The 24,522-nt window shown below is 33.8% G+C and overlaps 2 protein-coding genes across 2 annotated transcripts; both read right to left on the bottom strand.

Moving 5' to 3' along the window:
* Window positions 1-1,456: 1,456 nt before the first annotated feature.
* Window positions 1,457-2,863, bottom strand: LOC103656557 (olfactory receptor 6C2-like). Its single transcript, XM_008683977.2, is given in 3 exon segments — window positions 1,457-1,905; window positions 2,294-2,568; window positions 2,570-2,863. Coding segments are annotated over 3 exon segments (957 nt in total). The 3' UTR covers window positions 1,457-1,517.
* A 10,218-nt stretch (window positions 2,864-13,081) lies between these two features.
* Window positions 13,082-14,060, bottom strand: LOC103656559 (olfactory receptor 6C68-like). The gene has a single exon (XM_008683978.2). The coding sequence runs from the start codon at window positions 14,058-14,060 to the stop codon at window positions 13,125-13,127; it is 936 nt and encodes a 311-aa protein (XP_008682200.2). The 3' UTR covers window positions 13,082-13,124.
* Between the last annotated feature and the right edge of the window lie 10,462 nt (window positions 14,061-24,522).

Here is a 24,522-nt window from a genome sequence, read left to right as displayed (position 1 = left end):
TGTACACACATAGTCGTAACTTCTCAAGGCCAAGCTGGAATCAATCTTTGATGGGCTCATACATAGATTCTGTCCTTTCAGACTTACAGCCAGGCAGCAATCTTTGTTCGAAAGAACTCCCTTTATTTTTTCCCAACTACTTGCAAGGCTGGGGATTTTGGTCATGGTATCACTGATATTTATAGCTCTGCCATCAGTTTTGAAGTTGTTGTCCCATCTTTCAAATCTTTATTCTCCCAACTCAACTTAGAGGAACCCTCTTCAGCAGTGATACGGGGATCCTGTTGCCTCTGCCTGTTGTATCATTTCCAGTCTAGCTGAACAATGTCAGGACAAAACTCATATCACAAAAGATGGAACGCCTTTACGTATAGCTTTCCATATTCCTTTTGGAAGCTTTTTTAACTTTTCAAGATCCTATGTATCTAGCTGTTTTTATTTCCTTGATTTCTATCACTTCATTTTTTTGGTAAGAGTTTGCTTATTTTAGTAACATTCTCTGTTAGCATTTCAATGTAGGTGTATACATCTGGCAGGTTTTTTTTTTTTTTCCCCAATACCTAAATATTTGAAGTCTTGAGGATAGTTACCCATTTTCATCATCTTCCCTTTAACTTTGTGTATTTTTTGAGAACGTCTTATCTGTAGCATTTACAAGTTTTGGTTATTATCAGTTTGATATAGTTACAAACCTTATAATTTTTGTTTTGGTATTTTTGATATTTTTCCATAATTGTAAGGTTTATAACTCCCTTTGATGGAAAAATATTTATTTGAGTGCAAGTTAACTATTTTGCTTTCTTTAATACAGAATGGTTTCTGTTTAGCCTTGAGGGTACATGGGAGTAAGTTTTTGCTGGTTTGTTCTCTGCTTCATTTTTAGTGCTTCACATAGTACCTGACTCAAAGAAACTGCCAAATTCATATTTGTTAAGTGAATCAAGGGAGAAATTATTCAAAAGCTTTCGATTGGAAGAAACAATAACAACCATTAGTTAGTGTTTTGCTGGAAAATGTAAAAAATTTAAACTACATTTTCGTGCTTTGATATGTTCTGATTTGGAGATATACTACTGTTTAATTTGTTGTGTTTTGTTTTTTGATTTTCCTAATTTGGAGGTAAAGCTAGGACTTAAATTTTTAAAGGCTATTAACATGCCTATTTGTGGAAGGATCTTAAAAGAGGTTTGTAAGGAAGATGTTACTAGGGCAGGATGAATGAGAGTGGATTGAATAAGGTAACGTGACCAGGAAATTTGGCTCATGATATTTGTTCATCATTTTTTTTTTAAGAGTTTATTTATCTGACAGAGAACAGAAAGAGAGACAGCCAGCGAGAGAGGGAACACAGCAGGGGGAGTGGGAGAGGAAGAAGCAGGCTCCCAGCGGAGGAGCCTGATGTGGGGCTCGATCCCAGCACGCTGGGATCACGCCCCGAGCAGAAGGCAGACGCCCAATGACTGAGCCACCCAGTCGCCCCTGGTTCATCATATTTATTTATTTGACTTCACATTCTCTTATTTCCTGGAAAATATCACAATTCTTCTGATTGAGTTACTGAAGGCTTGTTTGACTTGCTTGTTCCTCAGTGTATAAATGAAAGGGTTCAGCACTGGAGCGAGAGAGGTAGTGAGCACCGTCACACCCTTATTCATGGCCACTGATTCCTTCGCTGAAAGTTTGATAGAGATGAAGATGCAGCTGCCACAGGTGATAGAAACCACAATCATGTGGGAAGAACAGGTAGAAAAGGCTTTTTTCTTTTGGTGGTCAGAAGGGAATCCTAAAATTGTCTTGATGATATAAATGCAAGACCGAACTACACATATAAGTGTCATAAGGAGGGTCAGCACAGCACAGATTATAACAGTCTGTTCCATGAACCAAGTATTTATATATATATACCTTTAATTGATCAGAATCTACTTTCAAATAATATTATACTGTTTCCCATGTAGTGCAAGGACTTTAACAGTAGGATATTTCTAATCCTTCTCTTTTTTTTTTTTTTAATGTTTATTATATTATGTTAGTCACCATACAGTACATCCCCGGTTTCCGATGTAAAGTTCGATGATTCATTAGTTGCGTATAACACCCAGTGCACCATGCAACACGTGCCCTCCTTACTACCCATCACCGGTCTATCCCATTCCCCCACCTCCCTCCCCTCTGAGGCCCTCAGTTTGTTTCTCATAATCCATAGTCTCTCATGCTTCATCCCCCCTTCTGATTACCCCCCTTTCTTTATCCCTTTCTTCCCCTACCAATCTTCCTAGTTCTTATCATGAACCAAGTATTTGAACAAGAGATTTTCAGGAGGGGAGATGCATCACAGAGAAAATGATCAATGGTATTAGAATCACAGAATTCCAGATTTAGACCTAGGCTAGTTGGGGGGATTATAATAAATAGAGAAGCTACCCAACAACAAAAAACACATCTTCTGCAGACTGTGCCACTCATGATGGTCACATAATGCAGGGGTTTGCAGATGGCCACATAGCGGTCATAGGACATGGCGGCCAAAAGAAAAAATTCGGTTACACCAAAGAGGTCAGTAAAAAAATACCTGGCTGGCACAGGTATTGTAAGTAATGACCTTGTCACCTATGGCTATGTTATACAAGTACCTGGGAAGACAAGCAGATGTGAATGAGATCTCTAAGAAGGAGAAATTTTGTAGGAAGTAGTACATAGCTGTTTTAAGGTGGGAATCCAATAAGATGAGGGAGATGATAGTCAGGTTCCCAGTTATACTCAACATATAGGTGAGGAAGAGAAAAATAAAAATCAAAACCTGCAGTGGAGGGTCATCTGTCAGTCCCAGCAGAATGAATGTTGTTACTGTACCATTTCTCATTGCTGATTCCCGATGTCTGTTAAATCTCATGTAACATTGAGACATTTTATTATAGATTATTTTAACAATATGAACTCTATCATAGTCAGGTTTTTCTTATTTATTATTATTAAATATATTTACAATTTATTTATTTATTTATTTATTTATTTATTTATTTATTTATTTTTAAGATTTTATTTATTTATTTGACAGAGAGAGACAGCCAGCGAGAGAGGGAACACAGGCAGGGGGAGTGGGAGAGGAAGAAGCAGGCTCACAGCAGAAGAGCCTGATGTGGGGCTCGATCCCATAACGCCAGGACCACGCCCTGAGCTGAAGGCAGATGCTTAACCGCTGTGCCACCCAGGCGCCCCTAAATATATTTACAATTTAAATGCACACTCTGTAAAGGACTTCTTTTCACTCCTATGGATCTGTCATTTCATCAGATGCTTTTTGATCTTCAAGAATTCTCTGATGTATTGGCTTGACATATTGTTCCTTCTTAAGGTACTAGTATGTCAGATGCGTTGGGTTTACTATGCACATTCTGTAATTACTTGAAGTCTGTTCCAGCTCTATGATTAAAGGATTTTGCTTTCTGTTTTTGTTTATCGTATATACGTTTTCTCCCATGAATATCTCTAAACTCCATCCTGGGTGCATATACACACACTGACACACATACACACTTACATTCACACACATTATATCTTTACCTCCTCCCTCTAAGGTTTCTCTGTCCCTAAGTAATCACCTATCACTCGCAGTGGTGCAGAATATAGAATGTCTTAATGTGCAATACACTTTGTGCAATATACATTTATACTTTCATAAAGTGCTCTGATACACTTCAAAGATACTACAGATGATAGGTTTTTCTGATCCTTTTATTGCTGTTTTTTTAGTGTTTTCTTCATTTCTTGCCATAATATTTCCTCTGTATTTTCATCAGTTCCTATATTTTGAAATATTTCAAGTGATCTTCACTAAATCTGTATCTTTATTTTATAGTAGTCCTGTCTGATTATCAGATGCAGCCTGACATATCTATTTGGACATTTCACATGGACTTCAAACAAATGAAATGTAATCTTCTCTCTCTCTCTTTTCCCTCACCTTAAAATGCTTTTTTCAAAAGCATAATAGGCTACATTTATTGAACACATTCCACATGATCGGTATTTTAGTAAACGTTTCTCATGAAACATCTGTTCTGTGTCTTCAACTCACTAAGTAACTTCTATTCTTCCGTTGGTTTTTAACTTTATCTTTAAGCCCTCTGCAGTTTCTTGCAAGTCTGATGACTATGCTATCTTTAAAGCTCATCAGTGTGTTCCCATAGAAAACAATGCTTGCTACTAATTGAACACTCAAGAGAGAATACTAATTTGTGGGGCTCATAACTTGTGTTTTTTTTTTTCACCATACAATTAACACAGCTCTATATACATTGTCAGCCATCCAATAAATGTTTCTAAGTGAATTTATCTATAGCATACTTTCAGAAACCTATGAAGCTATTTTCCTTTCTATTTGGTTTTTTAATTCAAAGCACTTTGATATTAATTTTATTTAAATTTTCTGTTGGAATCTGTTGTTGGATTTTTTTTCTTTTTTTTTACTTTTAATGATCAAGTTTTTTGCTTTTGTTTATTACTTTTATAGTGGATAAAAGAGAAACTGCCTTCTCTTTGCTCTGTCTTCTATTAAAATTCTATTGATGCAATTTTTGCCACTGAAAGCAAGATAGTAATTCCTGAGGACACGAAATTTTTTGATTGAGTTTGTGTTAAAGCTCTTCCACAGATTGTTTTAAGGCATTGGCAGTTAATTAGTGAGGACTCAAATATTTTCATTTTAAAATTAGTGTCTCTAGGTTTAGAAGTTTTCTCTGGGGACTCCAATTCACTTGTATGTGGACTACTTTTAGTGCATAAACTAATGTGTTGTTTTACTGATGTGGGACAGGGTCAGCTCTGTATAAGGAGCAAAAGCAGTTAAGACCTCAGGATTATGATATTCAACAAAAGAACTGAACTAGGCTCATGGTTGGACTGACAGAACACTCTAAGGGAATCAAGAGATACATTCAACTACTGTATTAGATCAAATTTGAGATGTGGGAGAAATATTTCTGCTGCCCATCTCCTACCTTCCTCCAACCTTCTTCCTAATTTCTCAGCAACACATACATCATAGATTGACTAAACTTACTCAGCCCTATCACCATAGGATGTTGTTCTATGCTCTAAGAACAAGCTTTTTACCCCTTCTAAGGTATCATAAGGTATAATACAAGATTTAAAAAAGACTCAGTGAAATGTGACTAACTGGTTTTTGTTTATTCTACTTTCAAAACATATGTTTGACATGAGTTTAAGGATCTCTAATGAGGATGAAACTTTAGTCGATGTGTCATTCTTCTGGGAGAGTGAGGGTATGCTTATACAACTATGTGAATATATATCTAATTTTTTGATGTGAGATTGATGATACAGTTAATATATTTCTGGATAGCTATCAAATTTTAATCCCTTTAAATGTCAGTGTATTCTTGTGTGTAAAAGTCTCTCAGAAAATTACATTTATATATCCAAAGAAACCACATTCTAAAAAATGAAAAAAATATATATGCTTTACCAAATACAGAAATTTATCACTCCCGTTTCCAATTTTTAAAAGATAGGTAAAAAATGTTTTCCAGAGCATAATAAAACTCAAATGACATAAAAGTAAATGCAGTTAAAACGACATTTTTTTCTCACTTACTGTTATGACTGTGAATCATAGTTTCTGTTGGTTGTTGAAATACATGAAGCTTTAAAACTCCTAAATTGAAAATGGTATTTGGGATGAAGGTATTTATCTGAGCTTCTGGTCACTTTTGTTTATGAATCCACTGCCATAATCATAACTCCAAGATGCATAGACCTCACTGAAGTACCTATCTTCAACCAATTACATGGAATTCCTTGTTTGCTATTATAACTCCAATCACAGAAGGGAGAAAACTAAACAAAAAATAAAAAAAATACAAGGCTGTGGAATGTCAGTAACCTTCTCCGGTTTCAAGAAAGGTGCAGTTTTGATCTCTCAGGGCTGTGAGCACAATTACTATAGCTAACTTGACATTTGTTTATTTGATAAGAATGCTACTAAGTGAATAAACAAAAAGTCTCTGATGATTGAAGAACAGAGTCATTAATGAATCTTCTGAGACATAAAATTGTGGTTAAAAAAAAATACACTAACTATGGCTTCTTTGGAGACAGTGTCCTTGGAGACAGGAGGATGCAGCAGTGGATAAAAGGCAGTAGGACAACTGAAAAATCTGTTATAAAACAACTGTAGCGCCTTCTTGCTGTCGTATCACATCAACTGAGAGATATCACAAGGGAGGATCATAAGGAAACCACATTCTTCATTTACTGATTTGTTACATAAATTGTTTGTTGTATTTGGGAAATTATACTTAGACAAGAAAAAGGAAAAATATGTAAAACCATATAAGCCATACTGCTTAATTATAGTATCAAAATTCCAGGCTTCCCCCCCAAATATATCAATATACTTATAGGTATTATTTAAAATAAACATTGGTAACATAATTGGTATATTTGGATATATACATCAATGTTCTAAACATATTCTAGATTAATGTACATATAATTATATTTGAATCATTTATTATTATTAACTCATGTTCAATATCTTAATGTTCCTTCAGATCTTGAAATCAAATTACTATAGATCCATGTCCTTCAAAATTTGCCATGAGGCCATGGTCTATTAATTTATGACAAAGGAGCCAAGAATATATAATAGGAAAAGGGTAGTCTGTTCAATAAATGCTGTTGGGGAAACTGGAGAGCCACATATAACAAAATGCAGCTGGGCCCCATATCTTATACCATACACAAAAATCAACTTGAAATGGGCTACAGACTTGAATGTAAGACCTAGAACCAAAAAACTCCCAGAAGAACACATAGGAGGTAAGGTCCTTGATATCAATCTTGGCAATGGGTTTTGGATTTGACACCAAAAGTGAAGCAACAAAAATAAATAAATAAATAAATAAATAAATAAATAAATAAATAGGTGGGACTACATCAAACTAAAAAACTTTTACCCAGCATAGTAAACTATCAACAAAGTGAAAATACAACCTACTGAATGGGGGAAAATATTTGGAAATCATATATCTGGTAAGGGATTGGTATCCAAAATAGTATAAAGAACTCCTACAATTCAATAGCAAAAAAGGAAAAAAAAAAAAAGGAAACAAATTAAGTTTAAAAAATGGGGAATGGGCAGAGGATCAGAATCGATATTTTTCCAAAGAAGACATACAAATAGCCAGCAGGTACACAAAAAAGGTGTTCAACATCAATAATCATCATGGAAATGCAAATCAAAACCACAATGGGATATTACCTACAGTGGCTGTTATCAAAAAGACAGGCGATAACAATTGTAGTGAAATGTGGAGGAAAGGGAACCCTCGTACACTATTGGTGAGAATGCAAATTGGTGTAGCCACTATGGAAATAGTATGGAGGTTCCTCAAGAATTTGAAAATAGTACTACCATAGAATCCAGCATTCCCATTCAAGGTGTATATCCCAAGGAAAGGTATTGAAGAGATATGTGCAGTTGCATTTTTGCTGTAGCATTATTCACGATAACTGGGATATAGAAACAACCTATAAGGCTGTCAACATATGAATGGATAAAGAAGATGTAGTATATATATGTGCAACGGAATATTATTCAGCCATAGGAGAGAAGGAAATCCTGCCTTTTGTGACAGCATGGATGGGACTTGGGGGCGTTATGCTAAGCAAGATAAGTCAGGCAAAGAAAGATAAATACTGCATGATATCACTTTTATGTGGAATTTCAAAATACAAAAAAGTAAAAATCAGAAACAGAGTGTAGGAAAGTTGTTGCTGGGACTAGGGGATAAGGGAAATAGGGAGAGGTTGGTAAAAGCACAGGAACTATAAGGTAAATAAAGTCTGAGGATCTAATGTATAATATGGTGACTATAGTTGATAACACTGTATTGTATAACTAAAATTTGCTAAGAGAGTAGAACTTAAATGTTCTTACAAAAAAACCAAACAAACTCCCAAAAACCTTGAAACCAAAACCAAAAAGCCAAACCAAAACACACACACACACACACACACACACACACACACACAAATATATATACAGTGATGATTTGATGACATATACATTGTGTTGATTTGGTATATGCAGATGTATGCAGATATATGTGTTAATTAACTAGATGGGAGGAATCCTTCCGCGATGTCTGCATATATCAAATCATCACAATGTATACGTTAAATATCTTATAATTTTACTTGTTAGTTATACCTCTTTAAAGTGGAAAAAATAATTTAAAATAATTTAAAGTGAAAAAATTGCGCTGAAATATGTTAGCATCAATTAACTGATACCTAAAATAAAGTTAGATTTATGTCGATTATGTCATTCTGCCCATTGTTCCCATGGTGGGAGCTATTTTCGAGGACACAGTATTGAGAGAACAGTGTGTTGTTGAAACCATCTAGACAGTATATGTGATTGAACCTAGCTAGAGCTTTGACATAAACTTTTACATTCTGGAGGATGGGTGTAGCGATTTACTCAACTTGCAGCCCCTGATGACAAGCATCATATAGAATATAGTCCCCTGCTTGTTAAAACCACAGTGTATCAATCTGGCATGGCCTGCCTCTTTTGGTCCCTCCTTGCCCTCATGTATTGGGACCAGTTTCAGATTTCACCTGGGAAGCTCCTGAAATGGTGAATCAACAACTTTTTACAATAAAAAAAATTATAAAAGGGCATTAGTTTCCACAGTGGTATATTTGGATAATTTCAAGGTATATTTGAAAAATCAGATTACTTTATCTATACCACACTCTAACGACACATTATGAGTCCTTTTTTCACTTTTTATTCCCAATTTATGTTTTATTTTTATCTGCACATTGGATTGGAGTTACTTGTATTTATATTTTACTGCTAACTGAAGATAAATCCTAGAGCTAAATCTTAAACAAGAATTGTTAAAGACTTCATTTTTGTTTGTAGTTTGGTTATTGATAAAGTGCAAATATACACAAATAGTTTGGGGCTTTCAATATGGGCTTTCTGTATCCATTGCTTAAGATTTTGAGATCTAGCATTATTCTAATTTTTGAACTCATGTTTTTTCTCTAAACAACTTTCTCCTGATTCATTTCTTCTCCTCTCTCTCCCTTATGAATTTTTTTTTTGTCTGAACTTTATAGTCATTGTCTATTGTCTATTGGTGAGAAATTTGTTGTTTGGAATGTTAAGATATGTTGGGTGTGACATTCACAGGATTGTATGATATCATCATGATTATTTTTTACTTTTAATTTGTTTGGCTAAGGTTTAAACATTCCAATATCTTGGTACCAATGTCATTAAGAAAAAAAAATCAGATTTAATATACTATCACATTCCCCAAGTACAAGTTGCTGTCACTATTATTCAGTCTTATCATCTATGAAGTGCAAATAATAAGTGTCATTTATATGCTATTTAAAAAAACTAAATTCTACATATCTGAAACTTAGAAAAGTGCCTAGCTTGTTTTAATTATATGCTCTCTAGTTCAGTATTCTTGTTCACAGTAATTTTCCTTTTATTATTCACCCTCCGTTATCCTTCACATTGTAATCATACTTTTGTGCCCCTTTGTTCCTTTTTAAAAAATATTTATTTATTTATTTATTTATTTATTTATTTATTTATTTAGGATAAATTTGGCTTATTTTGGATGTCATTCAGTGTAATCAATTCTTCCTCCAATTCCAGCGTCACCCTGAAAATATACATTGTTTTGAAGCTAAAGTGGTGGTTTTTATCAGGAATAGCATCTATAAGTAACACAGTTTCATATATATTCAACGCCTAAAACATTTACTGGCAAAAATTTTTTTTTAAGATTTATTTATTTATTTATTTGAGAGAGAAAGAGAGAGAGGAGGAGAGGGAGAGGGACAAGCAGACCCTGTGCTGAGTGAGGAGCTCAACACGGAGCTCCATATCACGACCCTGAGATTATGACCTGAGCTGAAATCAAGCCCCTACTGGCAAAAAGTTAAGTCAAATTTTCCACTTGATGCTACATTATTCTTATTTGGGATAGAGCTAAAACTGCTGGGATATTGAATTTACTTATTTAATTTGCTATATTCTGAGTCTAAAATTTTGACTTTTGTTTTTGAAGATTTTTTTTTCTGGTTAGGGTAGTAAATTATGAAGAAGCACTACTACTCTGATTATATTCAGTATATTCACTCCTGAAAAAAAGTGATAATTGCCTCTTCTTTGCCTTATCTGTCAATCTGAGAAATAGCAGTTGAAGAGGAGTAACTGTATATTCATTGATATTGCTTTTGTTTTCCTGATGCATTTCTCAGTAGAGTATTAAATCCAAAAGCCAAGGACTTTGAAATTCTAAATTTGTGGCATTATGTTGTCTAGAAATTTTTCCCCTCAACTAACACAGACTAGATACTATGCTAGCTTTTAAAATATTTTCAAAAGAAAATCAGGGTTTCCCAAAACAGTAGATTTCCTACAATTTGTCCTGGAGGCTCCAATTCATTTACCATGTGAAATGTTTCGCTATATTGCTTGATATTATTTTCTCCATATTGAGATGGGGCCAGTACCAGCTCTGATCATGTGCCTGAATTCCAGAGTTGAATCCCAGGAATGAGTCTCTATCACAGGCAAGGGGCCTGGGCTTGCTCATGGTTTGCTTGAGCGCTAGACTGCTCCCATAAATGAGGGTCCACTCCTGGCATTTACAGTTGATCATTTTTATGATGAAATGATAAATTCATCACAGTGAGGTCCATTTCTGAGCCCACCCTCATCACTGAATCTATTCTTCCCAATATACAAAGACTTGTGCCTCTCTGGCAACTAATGCAACCCAACTGACTCTGAGAATCATTTTCCTTCCACTCGTTAAAACTATACTTCTGTAAGAACTCTGATATTACAATGCAAAACATATATATATATACACACACACACACACACACCAAACCTTCATATATAAGTGAGATTATATAACAAAACCTTCATATATAAGTGAGATTATATGATCAATTTTTTATTTTGTTTTTTTTCCTTTGACTCATTCTACCCATTCTTCTTTCTGATTACATTGCTTAAGTTCCTACTTCAGATAACCTTCATAAAATTTGTTTTCCTTCAATAGTTTATAAGCTCAGTGATATATAAAAACAAATATTTCTACAATACATAAATAATCTATGCATTCACACAGACACATGCTTATACCAAAATTTTTCAATTTTCCAGAATACTGGCTTTCTTTTGTTCTAATTATATTTTACATTCTTTTAAGAGATTTTATACTTTCCTTAAATACATAATGTGCTTCTATGTTAAATTTATTCTTTTGGTAATTAAACTTTTTTTGACTTTTATGACCAAAATAACATTTGCTCATTGGTTTCCTGTTGCTTTTTGCTATTACAGTCTACAGATTTTTAAAACATTTTCCGTTTCTTTCAGATAGAATACCAAATTCCCTTATTAATTCCTTTAGTCTCCTGTTAGAGTTTCTTGAGTTTTCTGTGTATGTAAAATGCCCTCAACATAAAAAAGATATATCAAATCTCATCAACTTAAAGACAACATCAATTTTAAGGCATGCCATTATACTCTGTATCAGAATTGAAAAGAAAATGTCGGCAATTAGCCTATGAATGATGGTAGATGCCATCCATTGTATGAAATAGCTGCATTTCAGAAAAGCACAACTTGAATAAGACTTTAAAATCAAGGAAATGCAATTGTTTTATTTATTCTTTCCCATATTTATCAGGATTATTTTGTTTTCTTATGTCGTTGTCCACGATCTAATAAAATATGGAGCATTTCTGATTTTTACTCATCACATTCATTGGAATGGGGTTTATCTATGCTATTAGACTTTTCAAAGAACTGGCTTTTGAATTTTTTAAACTTATTTAATTGATTTCATTTTCTACCCATATTAAGTTACATTTTCCATTTACTTTTGTTTGCTTTTAATTTTTTTTCCAAATTCATTATAAATTCTTCACTTTTGGGCTAGTTTATATATTTTTAAAAAATGAATGCATTTAAGATAACAGAATTTCTTCTCACTACAGCTTTTTCAGTGCTCCAAATAATTGGCAATGGCATGTCTGTATTTCATTGCTTTCCGGATAGCAATTAGTTAATTTGATGTAAATTCCTTAATCGAAGGAATTATATTGCTGTGGATTTTTCCATTCTTTATAGGTAAAACTCTTTATTTCAGTTATTATGGCGGAAGTTGGACTGTAAGAGCTTAATTTGTATTAGAGGTAGGCACAGGCTATCGAATATAACGGGAATGTTTTCCCCTTGACTCCTAGCTCTATAAGCTGCAGATGATATTTCTCAGGAAAAAAGTAATCTTTCTGTTCAAATGAGTGTGGTTTTCTAATTCAAACGTTCACTGAATGTGCAGTTATTGTGTCGTTCCAAGTGCTCTCACCACATTAATCCTGAGACTTTCAGCCTAACCCTGTGTGATCCGTGATGCAGTCTCCTGAGCTCACCCTCTAGTCTACACTCACTTCAGCACCCACAAGTTATCTTATTATTGCTCCACTTTTATATGAGTCTTTATTTCCGACACCTCCTGTTTCCAGCTTTGCAATGATTTCAGCTATACACTTAAGAGAATATTTATTACATTTTATCCAGTGTTTCTGTATGTTCATTGTAGTGAATTTCCATCTTTTTGCTCAATATTGGAGCAATTGGACAGTATTTTTCACATGTATTTTAAATTATGTGATTATTCAACCATTTTAGACATTTTACCTAAAATTACTCTTATTACATGTGTTTAGATATCATTATTGTGTATATTGAAGAGCTACAAACAATTTACCCTATATTTTCCTGAGGAATAACTCTTCTTATGTAATAATATTAAGAAGTCAATTTCTCTTCAGAATGGTTTTTAGAAATTCATATGCAAAACTATCAAATATTGGTTTGAAAATCAAAACACGAGAGTGGCATGAGCAGGGCTCATTGGAAGGTAGGTTAAAGAAGTGTTGAGAAATTAATGTAACTGAAGTAAATATTATTAAAAAGCAAGGTTATAGACTTCAAAAATACATTTATTCTTGTTTTTGAGATGTTTTAAAAATAATATTTCCTTTTACTTAATTGAGAGCAAGGCAATTCTTTTGATTGAGTCCTCAAAGGCTTTCTTAACTTGATTGTTTCTCAAGGTATAAATAAATGGGTTCAATGTAGGTGAAATAGAAGAAATGAGCAGTGAAACCACTTTATTAATGGTCACTTTTTCCTTTGATGTAGGATTCATATAGATGAAAATGCATGTGCCATAGGTGATGGAAACCACAGTCATGTGGGAAGAACAGGTGGAAAAGGCCTTTTTTCTTTGTTGAACGGAAGGGAATCTAAAAATTGTCTTGATGATGTAGGCATACGACAGAACCACACAAGTAAGCGTCATATTCAGGGTCAGCACAGCACAGATTATAACTGTCCATTCCATGAACCATGTATCTGAACATGAGATTTTCACTAGGGGAAATGCATCACAGCCAAAATGATCAATTATGTTAGAGTCACAAAATTTTAGGTTTAAGCCCAGGCTAAGTGGTGGGATTATTATACATAAGCCAGCCATCCAACAACAGATGACGAGAATTCTGCAGACGCTGCTGCTCATGATGGTTACATAATGCAGGGGTTTGCAGATGGCCATGTAGCGGTCATAGGACATGGCGGCCAACAGAAAAAACTCCGATACTCCACAGAGGTCCGTAAAAAACACTTGGATGACACAAGCATTATAGGTAATGACTCTGTCACCTGTTGCTATGCTATACAAATATCTGGGAATACAGGCAGATATGAATGAGATCTCCAAGAAGGAGAAATTTTTTAAGAAAAAGTACATGGGTGTTTTAAGGTGGGGATCCACAAAAGTGAGTGTGATGATGGTCAGGTTTCCAGTTACACTCAGCGTGTAGGTGAGAAATAGAAAGATAAAAACCAGAACTTGCAGCTCAGGGTCATCCGTCAGGCCCAGCAGAATGAATGTTGTTACTGTACCGTTTCTCATCACTGACTTCTGACTTCTCTCCAACCTGCATGTGAGATTCAGATAAACGTTCTCATAGATTATAAATTATTTTAACTGTTCTAAAGTATAAGGTATTCAAGCTTTTATATTTCATTATGTTTATACATAAACATATATTATATATATATTTACATTTTCTGTCTATCCTGTGCATAGGATTTTCCCATGTGACTAAGTAGATTACTGAGGGAGTGTCATTTTAGGGGTAACAAAAATTCTTCCCTATTCAGAAACTAAGTCACAAAATTTCACCCTCAATTTCAAGTCTTTTCTTGACACTTTGGTCCGTTTTAGAAAAACAGTGCTAGCATAACTTGGGCTCACTATATAGACACTACAGCAAAACTAGAGTTGTTTAGGGACACCTGAGTGGCTCAGTGGGTTGGGCATCTGTCTTCAGCTCAGGTCATGATCCCAGGACCCTGGGATCCAATGGAGTCCCGCATTGGGCTCCTTGCTCAGCAGGGAGCCTACTTCTCCCTCTGCCTGCCTCTCCCCCTGCTTGTGCTCTCTCTCTGACAAATAAATAAATAAAATCTTTAAAAACAAAACAAAACTGGAGGTCTTTGTTCCAAAAGAAGATCTTTGTTCTTTGGTGTGTTTTTAGGTTAAGTTAGCTTAATTCTTAAAACAACTTCACACCCTGCTGATTCCCCCACCTCCTGCTACACAGCCTAGCTACTTGTTTTTCTGAATATTTGCATTACCAGCTGCATTTGTGTTACCTTTCCTGCGGATACAAGTGATGACTGCCTTCTCTTCCCTCTCTCATCTTCCAGTCAGTGAATTATTTTGTTTTCACCTGTAGGGACTCAAATATGTCTAATATACAATCTAGATCTTAAACTTTGAAGTTTTCTGATATTTTCCTCTTTGTGATATTTTCTCCTTGCATACTGAGTTTGTTTGTTTTATGAGCAAATTCACTGTATTGTTTAACTTACTGTGTTTTCTTCTGAGTTTGGGGCAGAATTGTTTGTGGCAGAATTGTTTGGGACTATTTGCCTCATTCACAGAGCTTCTAATATATAGAAAAATCGCTAACTGAGGTTCAAGGTTTACTCAAAAGTTAAAATCCTCTTAGGAAAATTAGTTTCTCATTCAATAACTATCAAATATTTCTATCAAATGGAGATGCAAAAGGAATATTTATATACTTGCAGCCCACCCACCTTCCTTTCATCTTTTCTCTGAATCTCTGAGATAATGTGTATTACTGTGAAATCTTACTCAGCCCTCAAATGTTGAGCATTATGCAATTTTCAAAATATAGCTGTTTTTTTCAAAGATATTACAACTTACTTTATGATGGAAGTTAATAAGATTGACACTAAAGTGTAACTAACTGATTTTGTTTATTCTGTCTTTCTAACGAGTCTTCAGAATGAGCACAGGACTGTCATGAGATGCTGTCATTTCGGTTATTATGGTGTTCTTCTCGGGCTTAGGAAGACGAATGCAAAGGCATGCTCATATACTTTTATATAGATGAAGACAGTTTATTTTCAATTTGAGGTTGAATATCTATCCAAAGTTACCCTAAATACTTCTCACATTGAGTTAGATACAGATTTGTTTGCATACCTTATGCACACAAACCTCCAGGCAATGACATTTATCTACAGAAGGGAAATTCATTCTAAAAAAATGACATCTCATAAATATATCTTAGATACATTAAAAATATAAAAATTATCACTGAAATCCATTTTCTTTCCTAGAGGAAAATATAACCTAGATCCTACAATGGGAATTACAGTCAAAGAAACACACTTTCTTATACTTACTCTTCTGTTAGTAAATCAGAGCTTCTGTTGATTGTTTGACCATAGCCAATATTAAGACCACAATGTTGAAAGTGATATTTTTATAAAGGTATTTATGTCTTCATATTCACTGACATGTCTGGGAATGCATAGAACTCCCTCTGCTTACTATCTCCAACAACTTGGACAGACTTGGAATTGGGCTTAGCGCTGTTAGAAGCCTCCAGATATTTTCTTACTATCTCCATCATTGAAAAGAAAAGAAATTACTCTAAGGGCTGAGGAACTCTTTCCACTGGTGAAAGGAATGAATTTGAAATCATAATGGTGGAGAGAAATGCATTTCCATGTCAAATGTGACTTTTCTTTTTAATGTGCAGAAAATGTTAAAAGAGAAAAAATTAAATGGTCTTTGGGGACCTACAGTCAAGAGTCATTAATTTTCTGAGTAATGAAGTTTGGCAAAAACACAAGTAACACCGGCTTCAGAGGGGACTGTGCCTTTGGAGATAGGAGGCTGTTACAGCATCATTTGACACAGGTCAGGAGGGCAACTGTGTCATTTAAGTTACATAGTTAATTTGTTTTAAACTTTCACACCCACTAAGGCATTTGGAAGATTGTGATCCTTTACTTACGAATGAAATCCTTTATTATATAGATGTTTTATTGTCATTGGCTAATTTTAATCAGAGAAGCAAAAGGAGAAGTTTATGTAATTATGTAAGGCTACCGCTTGCATTATAGATCTTATCCTTTCAGATTTTTTTCTCTAAATTTATCAACTGTATTATAGATATTATTTATGAATGCATAAATATTTTCAGTCATATCTTATAATTAGATGCAAAATATATGCTTTATGGTTGCACAGTAACACAGATATACTTAATGCCACTAATTTTACACTTCAAAATGGTCAAAATGGTAAATTTTATTTTATGTATATTTTACCACAATAAAAACATATGCTTTTATATATTTAAACATTTATTAATTTATCCCATGATATATATTTGTTTTTTTCCAATTATTCACTATTTATAATGTTGGCTGTATGAATATTTTGGCAATTTTATACCAATGCCTGAATTAAATGTACAGTGTTCTTTCAAAAGCTTTTTCATGCAAATATTTGTGTGTGTGTGAGAATGATTGGTGGAAATGAAATTTCTAGATAAAAATATTATTCTGCTCTTAGAAAATTTGTATAATAAGAGCCATAAGATAATTTTATATCAAACGTGTGCCACCATAATTAGGTTTTAGGGTATACTATTTTTATTTTTATACTTATTTGTATCTTGTTCTTTTAAATATGTTAAATATGAATTTTAAGATTTTAATGAGTCTTTAAAAGTGTCATTGCTGATTTTTGGCATATAGTTCATGGTGTTAGAGAGTCAAATTTATCATTTTTTTTGCTTCTTAATTTTTAACAGCACTATTGAGATATAATTGACATTCAATAAACTGTACACATTTAAAGTATACAATTTTATAAGTTTTAACATATTGTATATTTCCAAGAAAATAACACCATAATCACAATAATAAATATATCAATTTTTCCTCAAAGTTTCCTTGTGCCCTTTGTTAAATCCTTCCTTCTTGGTCCCTTCCTCCCTACCACCCACTGCCGCTATGTACCATCTTCTGTCCGGCTTATTTTATTCAACATGAGTTTTTGAGATTCATCCACATTATTATGTGTATCTCTAACTCATTCCTTTTATTTTTGAGAAAAATTCCATTTTTGGCTATATCACCATTTGCTTCCTATTCACCTGATAAAAAACATTTTGTCATTTCAGTTTTAAGACACTTACAAATAAAGCTGCTATGAACCTTCCATCACAAATCTCTCTAATGACATATCCTTTCATTTCATTGTAGATTGGATAAACACCTAGGAGTGGAATGGCGGGGCATACGGAAGGTATATATGTAACTTTTTAAGAAACCAGGTTTCCGAAGCAGTGACGGGATTTTACAGTACCACCAGTGGTGTAGGAGTATTTTTCTTTTCTTTCTTTCTTTCTTTTCTTTCTTTCTTTCTTTTTCTTTCTTTCTTTCTTTCTTTCTTTCTTTCTTTCTTTCTTTCTTTCTTTCACAAGACTTTATTTATTTATTGGAGAGAGAGAGACAGAGATCGTGAGAGAGAGCTAGAGCAGGGAGGAGAGGGAGAGGCAGGCTCCCAGCTAAGCAGGGAGCCAGATGGGGGCCTAGATCCCAGGACTCTGGGATCATGACCTGAGCCAAAGGCAGACATTTAACTGACTGAGCCACCCAGGCGCCCCTTATGGTCCACTTTTTTGGTATGATCAATTTTTATACTTTTAGACATTCTAGTAGGTGTTATGGTATGTCATTGTGATTTTAATTTCTGTACACTTAATAGCTAATGATGTTGAATAACTTCTGGTGCATTTAGTTGCCATCTGTATATCTTCTTTGGTAAAGTATCTGTTTAAATCATTTGCTTATTTTTAAATTGGGTTGTGAGTTTTCTTAAATTATTGAGTTTTGAGAGTTTTTATTCAGTCTGGATACAAATCCTTTATCAGATATGTGATTCACAAATATTTTTTCCTAACTTGTGGCTTGTCCTATTCTCTTAATGTCTTTTTAAGAACAGAATTCAGAATTCTTCATTATGATAGATAACATTTCATCATTTTTAAAAATGTATCATGCTTTTATTACAGTATCTAAAAAGTCTTTGCCTAACCCCACAATAATATCCTAATGTGTTTTTTTTTCCTAGAAGTATTACAGTTTGTTTTACATTTGTCTGTGGTTCATTTCGAGTAAATTTTTGTAAATCTATTTGTAAATAGTACAAGATACATATAAAAGTTCCTTTAAAAACATGGCTATTCAATTCTTTCAGTGCCATTTATTGAAAAGACTAATCTTTTTTAATGAATTATTTCTGTATTTCTATCAAAAATCAATTGACCATAAATGTAAGGTTTTACTTTTGGAATTTCAGTTCTTTTCCACTGACCTATTTCTCTGTCTTTACACCAATATCACCTTGTCTTGCTTTATAATAAGTGTTAAATTAAGGTAGATCCTATAAGTTTGTTCTTTTTCATAGTTGAATTCCTTATTAAAGGCCTTTTGAATTTCCATTTGAATTGTATAATTGCCCGTCAATTTCTAGAAGAAATTCTGCTTGGATTTTAAGATTGAATTAAATCTGTGAATTAATTTGGAAATACTTTAACTCTTAACAAGATTTAGTTTTTTGTTTTTGTTTTTGTTTTTTTTTAATTTTTATTTTGTTATATTAGTTACCATACAGTACATTCCCAGTTTTTGATGCAATGTTCCACGATTCATTATTTGCGAATAACACCAGTGCACCATGCAATACGTGCCCTCCTTAATACCCATCACCGGCCTATCCCAATCCCCCGCCCCCTTCCCCTCTGAAGCCCTCGGTTTGTTTCCCAGAGTCCACAGTCTCTCACGGTTCATTCCCCCTTCTGTTTACCCCTCCCTTCATTCTTCCGTTCCTTCTCCTTTTGATTCATGAAAGTAACATATATCTCTACTCATTTGGCTCTTTTTAAGCTTCTTTCAACAAATTCTTAGTTTTCAGTATTTAGATCTTTTACATGTTTTGTCAGGTTTAGACCTAAGTATTTCAAAATTTTGATACTATTTTTTTAGTGTTCAATTTCTGATTGTTGCTGGTATATAAAAATATGTTTGAATTTTGTATGTGGATTTTTTTTCAGGCAAAATTTACAAATTCACTTATTAGTTCTAATAGCTTTTGTTTTGGTAGACTTCATAGGATTTTCCACACAGAAGATCAAGTTGCAGAGAAATAAAGGCAATTATTTTCTTCCTATCAAATCTGACTTTTTTTCATTTTTGGACTTACTGCATTAACTGTAACCTTCAGTATCATTTTGAGTAGAAATGGTTAACAATGGGCATCCTTGTCTTGATCTCAGGAGGGAAGCATTCAGTATTTCATTTTTAAATGTGATGTTAGTTGTAGTGTTCTGTAGATATCTTTTATCAAGTTGAGGAACTTTCTTTTCTGGTTTGCTGAGAATTTTTAAAATTAGAAATGGATACTGTCCTTCTTAAAAATGCTTCTGAATTGATTGCGATGATCATAAATATGTATACATTTTATTTTTTAGTCTCATTATATGGTTGATTTTACTGATTGATTTTCAGATGTTAAATCAATCTTACATTTCTAGGATAAAATCCTCTGGGGGTATACATAGATATATCTATCTTATCTATATATCCATAGATGGATTCTAATGGCTAATGTTTTATTTTTCCATTTGTATGGAAAATATTAGTTTATAAATTACTTGATTTCTGAACAAAAGATTCACGACAGCTGTGTTTCAGTTTTGAAAAGGAGAGAAAACTTTATTATTATTATAGAAACCTAATAGAAACAAAGGAGAAAAGGAATCTACCCACAGAGGAAGCAATAGTAGGCAATAAATGAGAATAAGGCAAAGTTACATCAAGTCAGGTACTTACAGCACCCAACCTCATTAGCTGGGGAAGCCTGGTGGAAACAGCCAGGCTGGAGTCTGGACTGAGAGGCCTGGGTGGAGCGTCTTCCCCTCAGGGGAGACTCCCAACTGACCATCCCCGTGAGGACCATATTTATAGGGCAACAAACAGGGTTTCAAATTAAACATCTGTTTGCCTACGTGCAGTTTGGAGCAAGCTGCATTTCCATGTTATATGTTTCTATATTTTTAAGGATCCTGGGCTATGAGTGTCTGCCTCCCCTCCTGGCTTCCCTTTTGGGGGCCAGCCCAGCCAATAGCAGGAGGGGACATGAGACAAGATTTGTAGCTCTTGTTGTCCAGAACAGAAGGGCCAGTTCTGACTTGGAGGCCAGATAATATATGTTGAACAACCAGCTCCCAAGGTGATTCACACAGCATGAGTCTCCCAAACCACATGCCTTAGTCTGCCTGTGAGTGCTGCCCCGGTGGTCATTTATGCAGGACAACCACAGAAACATCTATCCATACAGAACAACTTGTGGTATATTTGTCTGATTTTGTCAGGTTATCGTTGACCTCATAAAATGTTTGGAAATGTCCTCTCCTTACTAGTTTTCTGGAATCATTTGCGTAGAATTGGTATTATTTCTTACTTACATATTTGGTACAATTCACCACAGAAGCCGTATGGCTTGGATTTTATTGTGGGAATGTTTTAGACCACATTTTAAATGTTCTGAAACGTAGATACCTATTAATCTCTTTTTTTTTTTCCTTCTTGAAGTGAATTTTGTTTTTATCTGTGATTTGAAAGTTAATTCTAGCAAGACTGGCATTGGCCTGAGCTATTTTTGCTAATTTCCAGCATAGCACCGACCCCAGAGAAAGGCATGAAATACACCGATCAATAATGTTTCTTTGTACCATGGATCTGAGGATTTTCAGGACAGTTGTACCAGCTTGCTACCATTGTTTATTGATAATAGTGATATTGATCATTGGCACTGGATCTACGTGAGACCACTATAGGGATCTCCTTTTGAGCTATTTATGTAACGGGAATATTCCTACAGAGTAAAATATCAAGACTTATAGAGTCAGCTATGACTCTATTTGGGCTTTTGGGATTGAGGTGTTTTCCGTCAGTGGTTTCTGACCTGGGAGAGGAAGTATGTCCAGCAATGTTTCTTACAGAGGGAGGACAATAAGAGGCGTGAGTCTTGCCTCTTCAGATCCCTTAGTGTAAGCCAGGCTTCGTCGTGAGGCGTATCCTTATTTTAATGGTGTTCATATAGTGTATTATTTTCTTGTAATAAACTGTAGCTGTAAATATTGTCACTTTGGGCCCTGTGAATCATCTCTAACGATCAAACAGTATTTAAGTGCCACCAATGTGCACCAGTGCAGCATGATCGAAGGAGTGTGTCCGTGTTACCTAAGTTGTCAAATACAATTATGCACTTTAAATTATATTCCTGTGTTATCCTTTTAATAGCTATAAAATCTATAGTTATATCACCTCTCTCACACCTTATATTTGTAATTTGTGGCTTTCCCTTTCTTTCTTGATTTTCTCTAAGAACCAACTTTTATTTATCATTTTCTTCTATTTCAATAGATTTCTACAATGATTTTTATTATTTCTTTTTTTTATTTGCTTTGGATTTGATTGACTCCTCCCCCTTCCCCCCCAATTTTAGGGGAAAATTGAGAACATTTATTAGAGATTTTTCTTCTGTATTTATATAAGCACTTTAATGCTATAATTTTCATCCAGATATGGCTTTGTTGTGTCCAACCTATTTTGACAGGTGCTTTATTTCTCACTCATTTCAAAATACTTTAAATATCTCTTTTGATTTCTTCATTGACTGATGTTCCATTTAGATTTGCATTAGTTTCCATATATTTGGAGATTTTTCTCATGTCTGTTGTTACTTTAATTCTGTTGTAGTCAGAGTTCAAACTCCATGAGTATGATTTGAATTATTTTATGGCCCAGAATATGGTTTATTATGTGTATTTCATGTATTTTTCCATACATTTATGTGTACATGTATCTTATACATCTCTATCATCTATCATCTATCTATCTATCTATCTAATCTATCTATCATCTATCATCTATATGCATAAATATATACATATATTGAAGGGTTTGGCCAAGGTTTCTATTATAAAAATTTGATATATGAAACATACTTTTCCACATTTAAAAAAAAATAAACCCACCAAAACAATTCAAAGGAATTACTCCAGATCAAATGGTGTAACTCTAATGTATTTATGTTTAATAACTGCATGACATTCCATTAATTGATAGATTTTCATTTTGCTTTAATTTTTTTTTTGCCACCAGAAATTCTGCGTTCCATACTCTGCCTTTCTTTTCATACTATGCTTTTAATACTATATATTCTTTAAGAATGGTGCTTTAATTTCTGAATGACAGATTTGCAGAAATGGAATTTCTATGTCAAGGTGTACTTATACTTGATTGCTTGTTGAAAACCTTTAGCAATTTAAATTTCCACATTTGCTATAGGAAGTAGCCTTGTCCCCTGATCCCCGTCAGCAACAGATGAATTAGTTCTTTTCAAAATTGACAGTTTGATTAGTGTAAATTTTTCCTTCAATTTGGATTTTTTGGCCTTAGACTGTTAGTGCAGTTGACAACCATATATTCTCCACTAAATGAGATTTAATATTCTCTAAATTGTCTATTTCTATTTTTGGTTTATTTCTATTTAGATTGTTTTCATTTATATTGTTAATTTGTAAGAGGTCTTTGTTTGTCTTAGAAATCCTCCTTTTGTCTCTCAGTGTTACACATTTCATTTCAACATTATTTGACTTACGAATTTTTTCAGGGGTATCTTCCCCCCCCCAGTGGTATCTTTTGCCAATCAAAATGGTGAAAACACATGTAATCAAATAGGGTTCTTTTCTTTTGTCACCTTCTGCCTTTAAATTCTGAAGAAAGAAAATTTCTGACCCGTTTATATTAATCATGATCTCATGTATTTTTAAATAAGATTTTACTTATTTATTTTTATATTTAGAATTTTAAAACATTTAGAATGTAACCTATTTGTTGTGTGAATAAAAGTAAAACGTTTTCATTTGAGTTTTTGTGTGTGTGACTGAAGCAATTATTAAATAAACCATGATTTTCCTCCTGAACTAAAATTTTCCCACTTCTATATGACAAGCAAAACAAGCCATTATATAAAAATAAAGACTATTTATTAGTCTGTACTTTTATAATCTTATCTGTTCTACTGATCATTTTCTCTTCTTTTATTCCAATACCGTATTAATTTGATTTCACTGATATATGTGTTTTGATACACAAAATTAAGTTTCTGTTCACTAATATTTATTTTTCATTTATCTGTTCTGTATTCATGAGTTTTAATTCTTCCATATTAACTTAGAGACATTTTGTGTAATTAGAAAAATGTAAAAAGCTGATTCTAATTGGAGTTGTGTTAAATTTATACATTAGGAGTGAGCAAATTGATATTTTATGGTATAATACATTGTATTCATGATGGAATTTACTCCTGAGTAGTCATATTGATAGCTTTATTAGTTGGGGCTTATTGCTACTCTAAATACTGTCAACTGACTTTTGTTTGCTTCTATCCTTTATCCAAGTTACTAAATATTCTTACTCGTCTATTAGCTTCTTATTAGATTTTTTGTGTGTTCTAGGTACATCATAATGTTGTCAGGAAGAAAATACCGTATTTCGTTGACTCTATTTAAGTGCATGTCATGATTTTATGTACTTTACTTTTGTTTTATGTCTTTTTATTAAAAACGTGGTTGAAATATGGACATTATTAAGATGTCTTTCATTGTAAGGCACATCCACATTTCAAAGATGTAAATACTTGAAAAGATATGGCTTTCATAATTTTTTTTTTAAAGATTTTGCCTACTTATTTGAGAGACAGATTGAGCAACAGTGAGCAGCAGCAGGGGCAGAGGGAGAATTAGCCCCCCCTGCTGAGCAGGGAGCCTGACACAGGGCTGGTCATGTCCTGAGCCGAAGGCAGATGCTTAACCCACTGAACTACCCAGGTGCCTTGGCTGTCATAATTTCTAACTACAACAGTTTCATAACTTCATGCTGATAATCATCTCAACTATTTTATTATTTAT

Source organism: Ursus maritimus, unplaced genomic scaffold (assembly GCF_017311325.1).
Source record: "Ursus maritimus isolate PB19 unplaced genomic scaffold, ASM1731132v1 scaffold_53, whole genome shotgun sequence".
NCBI lineage: Eukaryota > Metazoa > Chordata > Mammalia > Carnivora > Ursidae > Ursus > Ursus maritimus.
This window is presented reverse-complemented; position numbering and strand designations above follow the sequence as displayed.